Source organism: Pongo pygmaeus, chromosome X (assembly GCF_028885625.2).
Source record: "Pongo pygmaeus isolate AG05252 chromosome X, NHGRI_mPonPyg2-v2.0_pri, whole genome shotgun sequence".
In the NCBI taxonomy this organism is placed as follows: Eukaryota; Metazoa; Chordata; class Mammalia; order Primates; family Hominidae; genus Pongo; species Pongo pygmaeus.
In genome coordinates, this window is record NC_072396.2 from 87,940,750 (window position 1) to 87,960,637 (window position 19,888).

Genomic DNA, 19,888 nt, shown 5'->3' on the forward strand with positions numbered 1-19,888 from the left:
CCTTTAAAATACAAATGACATACATTATAAAATTCTTTAAATCATACAAAAATGTATTTAAAAAGTCTTTTTCTAAGGTATAAAAACATGTCCTCATTTTGGATTATTTAACAATTTTTTGTATACACAAGTGAAGTATAACCAACAAACATCTAATTATTAATAAGCTATCTACAGAAGTAACCATTGAATCATTTTTTAAAAGGCTGCTCAATCAATGTACTAATTTATCATCTTTTGGGTAACGCATTTAAAATGCTTGCTCTTACCTAATATTCCAGACTTAGGAATCAAAACTTACTGACTGCATCTCTGTGCTAGTATGGGTTTAGATAGTCCCACATCGAGAATGGAGGTCTGAAGAGTTTAAAAGAAAATTAGAAATGACTACAAGAATTTCTCAAACATATTTGTGACACTTCTAAAATCTAATGCAAGAAATCATGAATAATGGAGCCTTATCATACTGTTGTCCTTCTATGCCTTGGTACCAGTTTTTAACAAGGTCCTTTAAAGACCCTCCTTAGAAGGGGGTCCTAGACAATCCTTTTCACATATTGAATTATGTTCTATAGTTAATAATATACCAATAACATACCCTATGCTCACGCATGGCACATTCTACACTGGAGGTAGACAGATATAAGCCAGAGACCTTAGCCACTTAAGCACTGGCTAGCATACCAGAAACACACTGTTCCTTTATCACAGCAAGTTCCAGAGCTCTGGGAATCAACAGTAGCTCTCCCACATTCTACACTGTAAATTCTGGAAGTAAGACATTGAACTACTATCACCCAATTAAAATGCTACTCCCAGACTACTACTTAAAGAAAAAATGAAGCAGACAAAGACAGGATTTAATCTCATGCCTGAAAAATCTAAAACACAGGACAAAACGTATGAAATGTTACTTTTCAAGACACTGGACATCAGGCAACAAAGGACACTGAATACTGAGAGACAGGGAACAAATGACGTATGCCCCATAACTGCCTTAGCTTACTACCTGGAAAGAGTTTCCAAGTGGTAGTACAGGGAGGGCTAAGTCAGGTGGAGCCTGAAAGACTTCCTGAGTAGATAAGCCAGAACAGAGAGTCTTAGAGAAGGAGGACAAAATTCACAGGATGGAGTATTAGAGAAGAGAAAATTGCACAAAGAGAACTCTGTAGATATGCAGACAGTCTCCTTCAAGTATTCAGTGGAGAAATACTCAGCACATATGAGTGAGGACATTACCCTAAACCAGGAAAAGAACGAAGGGTTAGAGGAACCAATCGATGAACTCACGATGGGCCAGGAATAGTTCCTGTTGCCTTCAGCCAGAGCAGAAAATCTCATAATTCATAGGACATCAGATAAAGTAATCAGAAGGATTTTGCTTCAGTAGTGGAACAAAATTAACCCCTGACTGAAAGCTGTGTTAGTCCAATCTAACAAACTTTAAAAGACCTATAAGGATCAAACTAGTTTTATATCTCAGAACAGAGATCAATAATAGTTACAGAAATACAAAAATGTTCATCACCTTAACAAGCTAAATGTCACAATGTCTGCCATCCAATAAAAAATTGTCAATCATGGGCCAGGCACTGGGGCTCATGCCTGTAATCCCAGCATTTTGGAAGGCCAAGGCAGGCAGATCACTTGAGGTCAGGAGCTTGAGACCAGCCTAGCCAACATGGTGAAACCCCATCTCTACTAAAAATACAAGAATTAGCCGGGCTAACTGTGCACCTGTAGTCCCAGCTATGCAGGAGGCTGAGGCAGGAGAATCACTTGAACCCGGGAGGCAGAGGTTGCAGTGAGCTGAGATCATGCCACTGCACTCCAGCCAGGGCAATAGACTGAGACTCCATCTCAAAAAAAAAAATGCGTATATATGTATATGTATATATATATATACACACACATATATATATGTATATATATATACACACACATATATATATATATAGTCAAACATGGATCTGAGGAAACTACCCAAGCCCAAGCCCAGGAAAAGAAAAACCTTAAAAGATTAAAAGAAAGAACCCACTCAGCTCACAAAGGACTGAGACAGCTCCTCTTCCCAAAAGTGAGAGTGAAAAGCTTCATAATTCAAAGAGTGTTTGTTAAAGAAAGGATATGCTTAATACTGAGGAAAAATTAATCTTAAACTAAATACTTCCCTAGTCCCACATGGCAAAGCTTAAACACAAGGCCAAAAATGATCAAAGTGTTTACAAGAAAATGAACTGCATCCTAGAGAAAAGCTAAATACTATTTATATGAAAATAAAGGTATCTAGCATGTAAGAAAATTAAATCCACCATGCCTGCTATCCAGTAAAAATGACTATGCAAGTATGATTCCATTGAAGTACAAAATAAGGCACAGACAATACTTAAACAAATGACTATGTCTGTGTTCCAATAAAACTTTATTTACAAAGAAAAATAACTGGCCAAATTTAGCCTGAAGACCATATTTGCCTGACCTCTGAGTTAAAACTTATACTACAAATCCTAAAGCAACTATTAAATTACACAACAAAGTGTTATGGATAATATTTATAAGCCAACAGCAGAGATAAAAATGAAATTGTAAAAAAAAAAAAAAAAAAGTAATTAAAAAGAAGCCAGGAGAAGAGGGAAAAAAGAACAAAGAACAAATGGGACACAAAAAAAATCCCGAATAGCAAGATGGTAGATTTAAATAGAACTACAAAAATAATCATATTAAATGTAACAGGTCTAATATCCCAATTAAAAGACGTGGACTCTCAGATTGGATAAAAAAACAAGGAAACTATGCTTCCTTAAGTACCACACATTAAATATAAAGACACAAATAGGCTAAAGTTAAAATATGGAAAAAGATATACCAAACTAACACTACTTTTTTAGAAAACAGTTGGTGTGACCATGTTAGTATCAAATTAGATTTTGAAGAAAAGAACATTACCAGGGATAAAGTCAGTCATGTCATCTCATAACGATGAAGGGGTCTATTCATCAAGAGGGAATAATAACCCTAAAGGTTTATGTACCTAATAACAGAACTTTGAAATACATGAAACAAAAACTAACAGAAATTCAAGAAGAAATATACAAATTCATAATTAACGTAAAAGGTGTCAATCCTTGTCTCAAAAATTTGAAGAACAGGCAGAAAATTAGAAAGAATATAGGGAATTTAATATCACTATCAAACAACTTGATAGAACCTTCCATCCCTCCAAAAACAGCAGAATACACATTCTTCTCAAGTGGACATGGAACATTTACCAAGATACACGACATTCTGAAGCATAAAGCAAATATAAGTTTAAGAGAATTAAAGTCATACAAAGTATGCTTTATGACCACAACAACATTACAGTAGAAATCAACAATAGAAAGAAATGTGGAAGAATGCCCAAATATTTGTAAATTAAGCAGACTTCTAAATATCAATGGGTCAAAGAAATAGAAAGGAAATCATAAAGTACATTGAATTGAGAGAAAATAAAAATGACACATATCAAAACTTGTGAGATGACCCTAAAGCAGTATTCAGAGGGGAATTTGTAACACTAAACACCTACATTATTAGAAAAGAAGAAAAGCCTCAAATCAATAACTTCAGCTCCCATCTTAAAAACCAGAAAAAGAAAAGCTAATACACAAAATAAGCAATAAAAAAGATTAAAGCAGAAAACAATGTAATAGAAAACAGAAATAGAATACAGAAAAATCAATGAAACCAAAAGCTGTTTCTTTGAGAGTAATAAAATTGATAAATCTCTAGTGAGGCTAAGCAGAACAAAAACAGAGCAAACATGAATTACCAACATCAAAAGTGAGAGCAGTGACATCACTAACAATTCCACAACTACAAAAAGGACAATAAGGGAATATTACGAACATTTTTATGCTGATAAATTTTGTAACTTTGATGAAATAGACAAATTCCTTAAAAGACACAAGTTAGCAAAGCTCACTCAAAAATAAATAACCCAAGTCTATTATATAAATTGATTTTGGAGTTAAATACTTTCCTATAAGAAAAACTTCAGGTTCGGATGCCTTCACTGGTGAATTCTATCAATCATTTAAGGGCAATTTATCATTGAATCTACATAAACTTTCCCAGAAAGTTAAAGAGGCAAAAACTACACCCAACTCATTCTATCGAGTCAGAATTACTCTAATACCAAAAATAGACATAATAATACAAGAAAATCATAAATATCCCTCATAAAAATAGATGCAAAAAGTCTTAAATTTTCAGCAAATATCGTCCAACAATTTATAAAAAGGGTAATACATCAAGACTAAGTGGGGTTCATCCATAAATGCAAGGTTGGTTCAACATCTGACTATCAATCGATGTAATTCACCACAGTAAGACAAAAAAAATTATAATCTCAATAAATGAAGAAAAAGCATTTGAATAAATCTAAAATTGATTCCTGATTTTTTATAAAACTCTCAAAAATAGTTACAGAAAACTTTCTCAACCTTTGAAATCTATTTCTAAAAGCTGCTAGAAGTATTAAGTTTGGCTAGACTGGGAAACAAGCTCAATACACAAAAAATCGGTTGTGTTTCCATCCAATTTAAAATTGAAATTAGGAAGTCAATTCTATTTACAATAACATTAAAAACAGGATTTACTTAGAGGTAAATCTGACAAAAGAATTGCAAGAATTACACTGAAAACAATACTGCGAGAAATTAAAGATGACCTAAATAAATTGAGAAAGATACCATGTTCATCAATTAAAAGACTCAATATTACTCAAATGTAACTTATCTGCAAATTGACCTATACATTCAATAAAATTCCAACCAATATCCCAGCAGGACATTTTTGTACAAAGTGAAAAGCCGATTTTAAAACTGATATGGAAATACAAAGGACCTAGAAAAGCCAAACTTTCAAAAAGAAAAGCAAAGCTCAAGGATTTGCACTACCTCACTTCAAGACATATTATAAAGGTACAGTAATTCAGACAGCGTGGTATTGTCATAAAGATAGACAAATGGATCAATGAACAGAACAGAGTATCCAGAAATAGGCCTTCATATATATGATCAATTGGTTTTCAAGAAAAATGTAAGGTAATTCAGTGAAGAAAAGACAGACTTTTCCAATAATGATGCTATAACAACTGGATATCTATGTGAACAAAAAAAAAGGACTTCTGCACATACCTGTAACCATACACTAAAATGAACTCAAAACGGATCCTAAATCTAGATGTAAAATGCAAACTACAAAACCTCTAGAAAAACATAAGAGAAAATCTTTAGCTGTGATTAGGCAGATATTCCTTATATAGGACACTAAAAACACAATTAATAAAGGGAAAAAAATCCTATAAATCAGACTTCACCAAAATCAAGAACTTCTGCTTTTCAATACACTGTTAAGAGAATGAAAAGACAAACTATAGACCAGAAGAAAATATTTCCAAATAACATATATGATCAAGGACTTACATCCAAAATATATGAAGAACTCTCAAAACTCAATAAGAAAACAAACAATCCAATAAAAAACAGGCTAAAAATTTAAACGGACATTTTACCAAGAGGATAGATGGCAAATGAGCTCATGAAAAGATACTCAATATCATTAGTCATTAGTGTGATGTAATTCAAAACCACAATGGGATACCACTAAAAACTAATCTAATGTTCAAAAATTTTAAAAGACTGACCATACCAAATGTTGGCAAGGATGTGGAGCAACTGAAACTCTCTTACGCTGCTGGTGGGAATGTAAAATTTATATAATCACTTTGGAAAACAGTTTGGCAGTGTCTTTAAAAGTTAAACATATACCTAGCACATGACCCAGTCATTATACTCTTAGGTATTTACCCATGAGAAACGAAAACATACGATACAATCACTTGTACATGAATGTTTATAGCAGTTTTATTAGTAATATCAAAAACTGCAATGACCCAAAAATCCATCAACAAGTGAATGATAAACAAATCATGATGTATCCATACAATCAGTAATACTACCCATCAATAAAAATGAATAAACTATTAGTACATACAACATAGATGAATCTCAAAATAATTATGTTAAGCCAGACAAAAAAAAATGAATATACTATATGATTCCATTTATATAAACTCCTAGAAAATACAAACCAAATAGTGACAGAAAGCAGATTCAGTAGGGTTAGGGCAGGAGGACGGTATCACAAAGGAACACAAGAAAACTTTTGGGAATGACAGATATGCTAATTATTCTTATTGTAATGATGGTTTCACAGTTATATACAAACGTAAAAACTTATAAAATTGTATACTTTAGTATGTACAGTTTATTGTATGTCAATTATACCTCCATAAAGCTATTTTAAAATGAATAAACACTACTCCCAGAGGTGTTTAGGTAGCTTGAGTAGCCAAAGTCCTAGGCTTGCCCATATCTACTTTATCCAGTTATTCATATTGTTCTTTTGCCTAAGAAAATAATGAGTAGCACATTGAGATGATAGAAAATGCCATTAACAGGCACATTACCAAACACTATGCAATGAAACAGAGTGGTTACCATTTAAAATTTCAATAGGAGAAATGTAATTAGCGGAAGAACAAAAGTGATTTTTCTTAGTTTTGTTTCAAGAAAATATAGTAAAAATGTACAGATACTTACCTCTTTGGATAATCTTGTGAAAACATCTCCTCCCCTGAGAAAATCCAGTATTAAGTACAGTTTCCCTTCAGTCTGAAAGGCTAATTAAAAATTAGAATGTAGTAACAGGATAATCTCAAAGGCTTAAAAAGCTTAGTATGCTTTTAAATTAATATATGTTTAGAATTTTACAGTATTTACTCACATGGTCCATTAATGGATAACATCTCAAAATTAAACCCAGTGTTTAATCCAGTGTAGAAATAGCTATAAACCCCTTCCCAGAACATAATCACCCTTGAATGTGGCTTTACACAGAACTTCTACCATCAAAAATTTCCTAATTTATGAAGCATGTTATACTGCAATTGCCTAAACTTAGCCTATCAAACCTACTGAAAATTTATAAATTCTATAAAGCTGAAGAAAAACGCCACTTCCTCTATTAAACTTTCCAGGATTTCCCCCTTTTCACATTTTTCAACAGCTTCCTCAACCTCTTCTTCATTGAAATTACTTGCTGCTACTTTTGAGATCTTATTATATTTATACCTCTTTAACAGTACTTATTCTATGTTGATTTATACAATTAATTTCTTTACATCTCTGTGTTCTCTATAGGTTATAAATTTCTTGAGGTCAAAAAGTGTTTCACTTCTATAGCCCACTGAATTTAATACAGTATTTTTGCACACAATAAGTGTTTACTGATGGACCTACTACAGATACGGGAAGGTCTTTAGATGTTACTTTTTTTATTCTGTTAGTATACCAAGGAGTAAAAGAATAATGGGTGGAAATTTCTTATGGGATTTTAATAGTGATAACTGGGTATATATTTTAATGTATTATTTGTCAAAATTACACTAAGAATAAAATCAACAGCCGCTACTTTTTTAAATATAGAAAAATGGAAGTGACAAAGTACACTATATCAGAGATAGATAGACAGACAGACAGACAGATAGATAGATAGACAGAGTTGATCTCAACTATATGTTAAATTAGCAATGGAGCCATGATTCAAATTCAGAAATGTCTAACTCCAAAGCTCATGTTCTTTCCATTACATCTACTGCTTCTTACTGGTAGTCGTCTCCCATTAAGTACAAAAAAATAACTCAAGTAGACTAACATAACTACATGGTCCTCTGGAATATAACCAGGAAACAGATAAGTGTGGTCATTATGAACAAGCGACTTAATGTTTTATGTAAATTACCACAATAGTTTATAGTCTAAGATTATGAAGTTACAGCCTAGCAAAGTACATAAATACTACCAGACAGGTAAGTGAAAAACACTATCTTGTTACTTTAAACAAGTTAATCAACTTAGAAAAATGAAGGACATATAACTAATAACTAAATATTGATATTTATTTCAGACAAATACATTTTACATAGTTGAATATACTAAGTCTAAAGTATTTATTTCCTGTTATAGTATTGTGTGAAAGGAAATCATAATTCTCTAATTCCATATTAATAAATAAGGATTAAAATAAAGATTAAAAATGATTACATACCATAGTGCAATTTGACAATAAATGGATGATTTACTTCCACCAGTATATCCCTCTCCATCTTTGTCCGAACTCTGTCTCGAACTAAAAATTACATAAAGGTACAATATATTACTCTCTTACATCATTTCAGTTAAGAGTCCATCAATAATTTACCAAACAACAAATATAAAAATATAAAATGTAACTTCATAAATGCCTAAATTTGCAGTTTTCATATTCCTAGATAATAATGACCATATTCTCAGAAAGCAAAAATATTCATTACATCTAGAGACAGGTTAAGGTGGCATAAATAGGTATGTAGCTAATATGCATTTATTATGTGTTCATCTTTTGTTGTTGTTGTTGTTGTTGTTGTTGAGACAGGGTATTGTTCTCTTGTCCAGGCTGGACTGCAGTGGCACAATCTCAGCTCACTGCAACCTCCACCTCCCCGGCTCAAGCAATCCTCCCATCTCAGCTTCCCGAGCAGCTGGAACTACAGGTGCGTGCCACTACACCTGGCTCATTTTTGTATTTTTTGTAGAGACAGGGTTTCACCAGGTTACTCAGGCTGATCTTGAACTCCTGGGCTGGGCTCAAGGGTTCAGCCCACTTCAGCCGCTCAAACTGTTGGGATTATAGGTGTGAGCCACCATGCCCGGCCTATTAATCTCTTTTAATTGTTCAAATGAGTTTACTGATTAAAACTGATCATAAGCGGTATCTTTATCACACCCTAAAAGATAGCGTGTGCAAATCGTTGTGCTTTCTCAATATGTAATACTGACACAGATAGAAAAGGAAAAACCAAGAATCTTGAAAGAAAAGAATATATCCTAATTAAGTTAATAAGTTTAAATTAAATGTAATATGTCACTTTTTCTAGCATCAAATTTTTACGAGGGTGCACTCTCACTAAGTTAAGGCATATGCCAATATCAAATCTAGTAATATTACCTACAGGCTAGAAAAACTGCCACAAATACCAATGTTAAAAATAGCTACATCTATTCACCTTATGCAAGTAATACACAGCATATTTCTTAAAATACGCTTTGTCAAATTCTATTTAAATAAACTTTCTGATTTTCTACCTTTTAAAGAGGCTTTTTTTAACACCTTCATTGCATAGAGCTGCCCAGCATCAGGACCGGTCTTCTTTCTAACAAGAAAAACCTAATAGAAAATTGAACAAAAAAAAAAAGGAAAATTCACATTTCTAGTCATGCTTGCTCTACACAAACATACCAGCATACACTTATATCCTTGCATTTTCTCTAATTTTATAAACATATGCCTCCCCATAGAGGGAAGGGAGAGATAGTGAGAGATTTGTTGAAGGATGCAAAATTACCCTGATCTGATCACCATACATTATATGTATTGAAACTTCACTATGTACCCCACGAATACGTACAACTATTTGTCAATTTAAAAAAAAAATGAAAAAAGTTGTACCTTCTCCTATAAATTATTCTATAATTTACATTATTATTTTCTCACTTTTCTTAGATTTAATTTAGTTTTTAATCAAAAAAACTGTTATGATTTAATAAATCGTAATGTATATAAATACTACTATAGAAAGGAAAATTTTTAAAATAGATGAGCTGGTCCTGAACTTTGAGAATTTTGTGATGTAAGAGATAAATAACATAATGAAAGACAAACTTGAGCTACGTACCTCCTTTTAAGACCCAGGCCCACTTTTTGTTACCTTAATAAAGAGCAAACATTATAATTTTTTATAAACATTATAAACCTTAATAAAGAGCAAATAAAGAGCAAATATTATGACCCTATATACCTTAATTAAATATGCTTTATTGCTAAAAAATGCTAACGATCATCTGAGTCTTCAGTGAGATATAATATTATTGCTGGTGGAGGGTCTTGCCTCAATGTTGATGGCTGCTGAGTGATCAGGGTGGTGGCTGCTGAAGGTTAGGGTGGCTGTGGCAATTTCCTAAAATAAGACAATGATGAAGTTTGTTGCACAGATTGACTTCCTTTTATGAAATAATTTTCTATAGAATTTGATGCTGTTTGATAGCATTTTATACACAGTAGAATCTCTTTCAAAATCGAACTCAATCCTCTCAAATCCTACCACTGCTTTATTAAAGAAGTCTATGTAATATTCTAAAGCCTTTATTGTCATTTCAACAATGTTCACAGCATCTTCACCAGAAGTAGATTTCATCTCAAAAAAACTATTTTCTTTGCTCATCCACAAGGAGCAACTCCTCATCCATTCAAGTTTTATCATAAGACTGCAGCACTTCCGTCACATCTTTAGTTCCACTTCTAATTCTAGTTGTCTTGCTATTTCCACCACATCTTCAGTGATTTCCTCCAATGATGTCTTGAGCCCCTCCAAGTCATCCATGAGGGTTGGAATCAACTTCTTCCAAACTCCTGTTAATGTTGACATTTTGACTTCCTCCCATGAATCACAAATGTTCTTAATGACATCTAGAATAGCAAGTCCTTTCCAGAGGTTTTCAATTTGCTTTGCCCAGATTCATCAGAGCAATCACCATCTACAGCAACTACAGCCTTACAAAATGTATTTCTTAAATAATAGGGCTTGAAAGTTAAAATTATTCTTTGTTCCATGGGCTGCAGAATGGATATTGTAATAGCAAGCATGAAAACAACATTAATCTCCTTATACATCTCCATCAAGGCTCTTGGGTAACTAGGAGTATTGCCAATGAGCAGTAATATTTTGAGAAATGTCTTTTTTTCCTGAACAGTAGGTCTCAACAGTGGGCTTAAAATACTTAGCACACCATGCTATAAACAGATGTGCTGTCATTCAGGCTTTGTTGTTCTATTTATAGAGCATAGGCATAGTATATTTAACATAATTTTTAAGGGCTCTAGAATTTTTGGAATGGCAAATAAGCATTGGCTTCAACTTAAAGGTTCCAGGATCACTAGCTTCTATCAAGAGAGTCAGCCTGTCCTTCGAAGCTATGAAGCTAGGCACTGACTTCGCTCTAGCTATGAAAGACTAGATGGCATCTTCTTCCAACAGAAGGTTGTTTCTTCTACAATTAAAACCTGTTGTGGCTGGTTTGATCTTCTATTTAGACCACTAAAACTTTCTCCGTATCAGTAATAAGGCTGTTTCACTTTCTTATTATTTATATGTTCACTGGAGTAGCAATTTTAATCTCTTTCAAGAACATTCCTTTGCATTCACAACTTGGCTGTTTGGCACAAGAACCTTAGCTTTTAGCCTACCTCAGATTTTGACATGCCTTCCTCACCAAGCTTAATAATTTGTAGCTTTTGATTTAAAGTGACAAATGCAGAACACTTCCCTTCCCTTGAACACTCCAAGGCCACTGCAGAGTTATTACTTAGACCAATTTCAATATTCTTGCAGGTCAGGGAATAGAGGGGCCCAAGGAGACAGAGAGAGATGGGGAAACAGCTGGTCAGTAAAACAGCCAGAACACACACACCGGTTATTAATGAAGTTCACTGTCTTATGTGACAGTGATTCATGGCACCCTGAAACAATGACAACACTAACATCAAAGATCACAGACCACAAAGAACCATAACAGATAAAACAGTAAGGAAAACATTTGAAACACTGCAAGAATTACCAAAATATGAGACGCAGACATAAAGTGAGCATCTGTTGGAGGAACAATGGCACCAAAAGACTTACTCAACACAGGGTTACCACAAACCAAAAGACTTACTCAACACAGGGTTACCACAAACATATATATATATATATATATATATATATATATATATAGGATATATAGGATATATATATATATCCTATATATATAGGATATATATATATAGGGCATATATACATGGAGACATACATATATAGGGCATATATACATGGAGACGTACATATATAGGGTATATATACATGGAGACGTACATATATAGGGTATATACATGGAGACGTACATATATAGGGTATATACATGGAGACGTACATATATAGGGTATATACATGGAGACGTACAAATATAGGGTATATACATGGAGACGTACAAATATAGGGTATATACATGGAGACGTACAAATATAGGGTATATACATGGAGACGTACAAATATAGGGTATATACATGGAGACGTATGTATAGGGTATATACATGGAGACGTATGTATAGGGTATATACATGGAGACGTATGTATAGGGTATATACATGGAGACGTATGTATAGGGTATATACATGGAGACGTATGTATAGGGTATATACATGGAGACATACATATATAGGGTATATACATGGAGACATACATATATAGGGTATATACATGGAGACATACATATATAGGGTATATACATGGAGACATACATATATAGGGTATATACATGGAGACATACATATATAGGGTATATACATGGAGACATACATATATAGGGTATATACATGGAGACATATATATAGGGTATATATATGGAGAGGTATATATAGGATATATATATGGAGAGGTATATATAGGATATATATATATATGGAGAGGTATATATAGGATATATATATGGAGAGGTATATATAGGATATATATATGGAGAGGTATATATAGGATATATATATGGAGAGGTATATATAGGATATATATATGGAGATATATATAGGATATATATATGGAGATATATAGGATATATATATGGAGATACATATACACACACACACATACATATGTATACACACACTCATATCTGTGAAGCGCAAGGAAGTGAAGGATATCTGTGAAGTGCAATGAAGTGAATCATAATAAAAGAAGTATAGCTGCATTAAGAAGATGACAACGTCAATGTGGCAAATATACATTTGCCTAAATTCAATTATTTGCTGGAAAGCTTAGATTCTACCATTGACAAAAAGAGTATCAGTTGTTTTTCTATGAACAGGCTCACTCCATTTATTTTTGAGAAAACACCTAAGAAATAAGCATATAGGTAACCATAGTTTATTGTCCTTTCAAGGAAAAGTGGTGATCCATGAAAACAGTAGTTGGTTCAGCTCACAACTCAAAAAATTTGCACAAGTCCTCTGCCTTGAGACAACCATTCTATTTTGTTATGTGGCTAAGGGGCTTCACATGTACTTCCTATTTCATCACAGATTATTCAAAAGAAGGGTATGCAAGGATTGAGATTTAATAAATGTAATAATTGTTAATGTCTCATCAAGGACATTCTTAAACTGTATATGTAAGAAAATGAAGAATACAATGACTACTGGTACCATTTGAAGTCATTGCCTTGATTGGCCAACATGCCAGCAGTTGTACAAATATCTTAGGATGACTGTGAAGTAGCTTTGACTTGAGGACTCCCTGAAAAGGTCTTGGGATTGTCCAGGGGTACGGAGACCACAATTTCAGAACCACTCTTACAAAACATAGCCCTTAGTGGGATTGTAAAGAATGGAGCATGAAGAGTGAGAAGAGGCAAGCAAGGAAGAAAGAAAGAGTCTAGGCTTTCTGAAGACACTGTTGCATAAAGGAGCCACTTTTTCCCCTAGTTCTTCTAATATTCACTAGTATCCCAATATGGCATTTAACAGGATCCATCATTTGCAGTCTAGAGAAGTAACCTGTTTAACATCTGATCTGTTTTTTTTGTTGTTGTTTTCAGGTCTTATGAGTGACTTTCCTAGCATGAGAAAATATCGTATCTCACTGCCCCCTTCCCAAAATCAACTACAAAAGTAGTTCTTTTTCTACCCCATTCTTATCTATTGCCTAACATTTCTCAACTTTCCCAAGGCTATGTTTATTGATTTTTACTATTATAATGTCCTTTTTTGTCATTTGAAACTCTCCCTCCTCCTTCCACCTCACTTTCTTCAGGTTCTGCACCATTCCAAAAGCTTGACAGTAGTAACAACCTAACTTGAAATAAGGTGATAATGTACTTATCTGTGATCTATTTCTTTTTTCCTAAGATAAATCATCCTTGAAAAATTTCCCCATCCTGGTATAATAAAGTTGTGCTATATCACCTTATCTTCCCATATATATATTCATTAGTTATTCAATCAACAAATTAACAGTCATTAAGCACATATTCCATATCAGACACTGTGCTGGACACTGGGGGATACAGAAATAAACTGTGAACTTGAGGACAGAGAAATTTGTCAGAAACATCATGCCCTTTAAAGAAACAGATACAAGTATGCCACGGGCTAAATTATGTCCCCTCAAAGTTAATATGTTAAAGTCCTAACTCCCAGTACCTCAGAACATGACTGTATTTGAGGATAGGGTGTTTAAAGAAATAATTAAAGTAAAAAAGTCGTTGCATAGCTTCAAACTAGTGGACCCAAAAACATATCTATATTGATAAAAGAGGCTTCTTTTCAGTCACTCTAATTCAATCATGGGAAATTGTCCAAAAGAATGGGTGAGTTACTCCAATATACTTTTCTCTCAATCACATGGACGTTTATATTTTCCTATAAGAATATTCAGTAACTGCAGTGAACTAGAAGATCACACATATTTAAATGCTGTTTGAAGAGAAAGAACCAACTTCAGGAAATTTTAAGATGTAAGCATATGTTTTTAAAAACTATCACTTGAGAGTTGATCACTTATTTAAGAGTACAAGTATTTGATATTTTCAAAAATTCATTTTTAAGTCCTGTACTTAGTCTTTACTATCACAAAAGCAAAAGTATTTTTTTATAATCTACAAATATTAAAAGGTATGTTTTGTATAAATATTATTTGGCACATGATATATAAGGACGACTAATCAGACAATTTCAAAGGTATTTCATGTGTTTGTGTTTTAAAATAATTAATGTAAGTTGTTTAGTATACCTTTCAACCCATACATTAATGATCATTAATAGCATTATACTTGGTGTGCTTAGAATTTTATATGCACCTTTCATGATAATAATGCATGCTTCCTTAAACTACAATTTTAAGTTGACTTTAGCAGGGTTCCCCCACTGTTAAATAGACAATAAAAACATTTAATGTTATAAGGCTTTATATGGGCTAAAATCCCATTTACTGCATTTTAACAACGGAACTTTTGAAGAAAAACTTAAGACTCTGCAGCTCAAAGTCTCTTGGAATTGCTCCTACACTTATCTGATTCACAGCCTTGGCCAAATTCCTGAATAGGTTCAGCATATAACAAGTCACACCTACACAATGCCTACGCAAATGATGTAACACTGACAAGCAAGTATGTTCATATCCTAGGGGGGAAAAAAAGCCACCTCCTTAATATTTCTTTGGTTGATGAACTACATAAAGATCACTATTTTTTATTTTAATATTAGGAATTAAAAGGTTTCAATGATATTCTTCTTAAAACTAAATTCCAGCACAGACAAAGCTGAGATTTCCCTGAATTTAAGCACTACATTGACAACTTTTCAGCATGTTGCTATATTTAACATGAAGATGTTATTGAATATATTTCATTTTGTTATACAGTGTTTTCTTTACGAAAACCCATGAGAGAAATTTCTCTGGTCTGTTTAATCCGTTTCCACCTTTAAAATACTGTCAATTATAATACACTCAAATATATTAGCTTCTTTATAATGGATGCTAGAAAACTTAAGTCTAATTTTTGACCTACTAGAAAAGGACTTACAGACCCTTATGTCATGCTTTTGTGAACAAAGTGTACTCCTGGCTTCATCTAATCTTTCCTGCTCTGAGCTTTCTGTTTCCATCATCTTCACTACTTATTTTTAATTTTATTTAATATTCATCTATGAAAGCCTTAAATCCTTTCTGGAATAAAGCTGGAGATAAACAAAAGCATATATGAGTAAATACATACATCAAAAGACAAAGCAGGTAATTTTAATAGCTTGAAATGTTTGCCTGGTGAGGTTTTATTTAAGTCAAATATTTGAGCATTTATACATCTGGAATATAAAATAACTTCATCTCTGTTCTTCTAAAATTAACACCATAAAAATAGCTATAAAGCGCAAAATAGTTAAAAGAATATTGCACTTTTAGAAACTTTAAAATAAAGTTGTATATAATATACATGCCTACTCTACAGATCAGTTCTATAAACACTCCCCACCAACATCATCATCACCACCACCACCACCACCACCACCACCAATCTATTAACAGTTCCTTCTAGTTTTTCTCTCCTCAGAACACTGTTCAAGTCCTATCTCCCTGTCTTATATATCTCCTGTACCAATTCACTGCCAAGCCATAATTCATCTCAGTTTGTCCTTTTTGTGTCCTGAAAATGTTTCTTTATATTTCACGTTATATTCTATAATGCATAAATATCAGGTTACTTTAAGATGACATCTATTTTATAGTCACTAATACTGCTTATACATTGTTGTGAACACACTGAGCGTTCAATAAATGTCTTTCCTTAGGAGGCTAACGTGGGAAGATCACTTAAGGCTAGGAGTTCGAGACCAGCCTGAGCAACACAGCAAAACCTTGTGTCCAGAAATTTTTTTTTAATTAGCTGGGTGTGGTGGTGCACGCCTGTAGTATCAGCTCCTTGAGAAGCTGGGGATGGAGGATCACTTGAGCCCAGGAGATCAAGGCTACAGTGAACTATAATCATGCCACTGCACTACAGCCTGGGTGACAGAGCAAGACCCCATTTCTAAAATCCAATAAAATAAAAATGTCTTTATTTTAAAATGTTCCAGAGCACTATAAATAACCTATGCTCAATTGCCTTATTTTTCCCCTTTAAAACTGAATCTCAGCCATTTGAAATTAGTAGTTTCTCTTTATCTTTCTCCCCTTAAATTGTGGTTTTTCTAAATTGCTGTTTTTCTAAAGGCTGTTACTATGTGTATACAATAATTTTCATGTATTAGATGTTAAGTATATAAAGGTCAGGAACCAGACCTATACACTTCTTTTCTAAAACCATGTTATTAAGTGCTTAATAAACAACTTTAGTAATGACTATAATAGTTATTCTTACTCAATTTTGCTTTCTGCCTTGAAATGTAAGCTCTCTGAAGATTTAAATTTCACACAAACCACATATCACCCAGTAACTACCCTTGTTCTACTTTACACACCCTTGTTCTACTGTATTTTAACAGATGATAGATGAATTCATACATGAATTAAGACATAAATTCTGATTTCTGTGACATAGCTAACAAATGTAGATTAAATCACCAGGAGAGAACAAGCTGTATTCATGCCAGCATGGGAACAAGGAGATAGGAATACCATTTTTTACAAAAATCAAGCTACTTTGATTTAGGCAGCTAATAAAGAGTATGCTATATTTTTCCCTCGAGAAATCAGTAAGCCTAGGGAATTGGAAAACCTTGATTGTTACAGAGAAGTACAAAGAAATGGTAATAAAAGTACAACAGAAACGAAAGGAATAAAATTAAAGAATTACCTTTGTGAGCATCCGTTCAGAAGTTTAGGAACGACTCATTAATCAGATTTGTACGTAAGTATTCACTTTTTTTGCTAAATGTTTAGAAGAGAAACAAATGGGGAAAAAAAGTATTCATTACCTTTCCAAATGACCCCTGACCAAGAACCTTGAGCAACTCAAACTGTGCAGGATCTGCTTTCTCATAGCCTTCCTTAACATGATGAGTAATAGGGATTTCTTTAACAACTCCTTCATCCTGTAAAAAGAAATCCAAACAATACTTGAATCCATTTTCAACATCTTCTGATTAGTTCCATTTAAAATTAGGAGTCATAATAGAAATAATATACCCAACTCCCTCAATGTAGCAGTTTTATGGGCTACCAGTATCCTTATTTCCCTGTTTTCTAACACATACAGCACATACAGATGCACCACCACCACCTTCCCTACTACATAATTTCATGTAAATAAAATGTAAGAAGAAATCTATGCTTCAGCCTTCCCTTCCAGCTTGGTAGCAATATAATAAAATTGTTAACAACAGTCTCAAGACCCTTCAACGGACTGTGACTAATGAGGTAGAGGCAGGAAAAGTCAAGACAAAACCTTGTAAATTGTGGGGCATGACCAAAAAACGTGACCTCAAGAGCTCTTTTAAATAGTATTTCACTATACTATTTTAAATGTTTAAATGGCCAACTAACCACATCAATGAAAAAGAAACTGGCAAAGACCAACAAAATCTGCAGAGCCCCAACAAATGTTTCCAGGCTATGGCCCGTTTACTGAAATTTTATATATAAATTATATGCCAGATTTCGTACCACCTGGGTGAAGCAGAAAGCAAGCCACCCAGTGAGTGGTTCTTCCCCTTGATGCAGGACTCCACTCAGCTGTGATGACTACATTTAAGTGAGCTGTAATTAATTCTAGTCCCGAGAGAAGCACAATAGCTAGGATGACAGATGTATATCACAAAATAACAGAGTTGGAAGGGATATCTTATCCAACTCTCTGACTGTATAAATAAGAAAACTAAGACCCACAGAATTTAAGTTTACATGACTACTTAATCACAATGTCTATAAATCTTGGTAGCATTCCATTATAGCACACTAATTTTAGCCTGGATGCCAAGAATGTTCTCAATCTATTCACTCTTCAATTAACTGATTAGTCAATGGTGATTGTAGCCAAAGTGAACAAGAGTATGGTACCAAATGAGCTAGACTTCATGGCAGCTAAAATAACTTCCATGGAATATAGGTAGTCAGGCATTCACTATCTCAAGAGGGGTACCTAGGCAAAGAAATTTTAATTGTAGGTGTTAGGAACCACCAGCAAATCAACAAGAAATGAAGAATAACTGATTCTGAAAGTATATCAGATGTTTCTTATACATCAAAATAGTATTTCACCAGACCCTTTTAAATAGTGATGGTAATGTATAAATGTTTTCTGAAAATAAAAATTAAATTAAAATCAATCTGCTATGGAAGTGAATTTCCCTATTTGAAAGGGGTCCTTTTTAAAAAAAGTCAACAACCTTTTTTAATGCAAATATATATGCTTTGTAGCTGACATTTGGGGACTATATTAAAGTATAATATATCTGTATGCACCTATAAGCTAAGAAACCTTGGCTAAATCACAAATCACTCTCTCCTTCAGTTTTCTCACATGACAAAGGGGTTTTGTTAGATGGGTCTCTAAGGTCCCCTCAATGTTTGTGATTCTATATTGAACACAATATAATATTTTTATGTTCAAGAAGGTACTTCAGGTCCCTGCTTATGTTTAGATTATCACTATAAGCATGGATCATATTGGCATCAGTTTTTTTAGAAGTGTTCAGAGTTAGGAAACAAATTGTACTATAGTTAGTTTCACCAAACCTAAGCAGGTTTTCCAAATGAAAATGTTTGTCCAATGCCCTTTTACCTTTTATTAATAATCCACACATGCCCATCCTGTAAAATGCAATGTCTTTCAATTTTCAGCAGCAGTACCCTAAAAAGCTCCCAATATGAAAATGCAACTAGACGAGAAAAATCACTTTTCCCAGGAGACAACCAACATAAAATGTTACACTGTGTCCTAACAACTAATTACCATGTCTTTCTTTCCCACTGGACTGTGGGCTTCTTAAATGCAGGTATTACACCACATTAATTTCTTTATTCCTAATGCTTAGCACAATACTTTTTTGATCTCATGAGAGCAGAAAGACAAAGAAATCTGCTCAATATTCTAAAAGAAACAGGAAAAAAATATATACTTTTTAAAATGAAGATAGTGCTTACCACCAAAAAATAGGGCAACTGTGAGATGATGGATGTTAATTTGCTTAACAATCATAATAATTTTACAATGTATATGAA

At 33.4% G+C, this 19,888-nt stretch overlaps 1 protein-coding gene across 5 annotated transcripts in view; it reads right to left on the reverse strand.

Annotated features, from left to right (window-relative positions):
- RPS6KA6 (ribosomal protein S6 kinase A6) overlaps nucleotides 1–19,888 on the reverse strand; it is a 131,892-nt gene that overhangs the window by 82,041 nt on the left and 29,963 nt on the right. For 4 of the 5 annotated variants that reach the window (XM_054472346.1, XM_054472345.2, XM_054472347.2 and 1 more), the window contains 4 exons: nucleotides 17,644–17,760; nucleotides 9,231–9,312; nucleotides 8,155–8,235; nucleotides 6,648–6,727 (listed from right to left, as the gene is read on the reverse strand). In XM_054472346.1, coding sequence (XP_054328321.1) covers nucleotides 6,648–6,727; nucleotides 8,155–8,235; nucleotides 9,231–9,312; nucleotides 17,644–17,760 — 360 coding nt within the window. Of the gene's footprint in view, nucleotides 1–6,647; nucleotides 6,728–8,154; nucleotides 8,236–9,230; nucleotides 9,313–17,643; nucleotides 17,762–19,888 lie in introns of those variants that run through there. The other variant, XM_054472349.2, reaches the window with a different exon arrangement.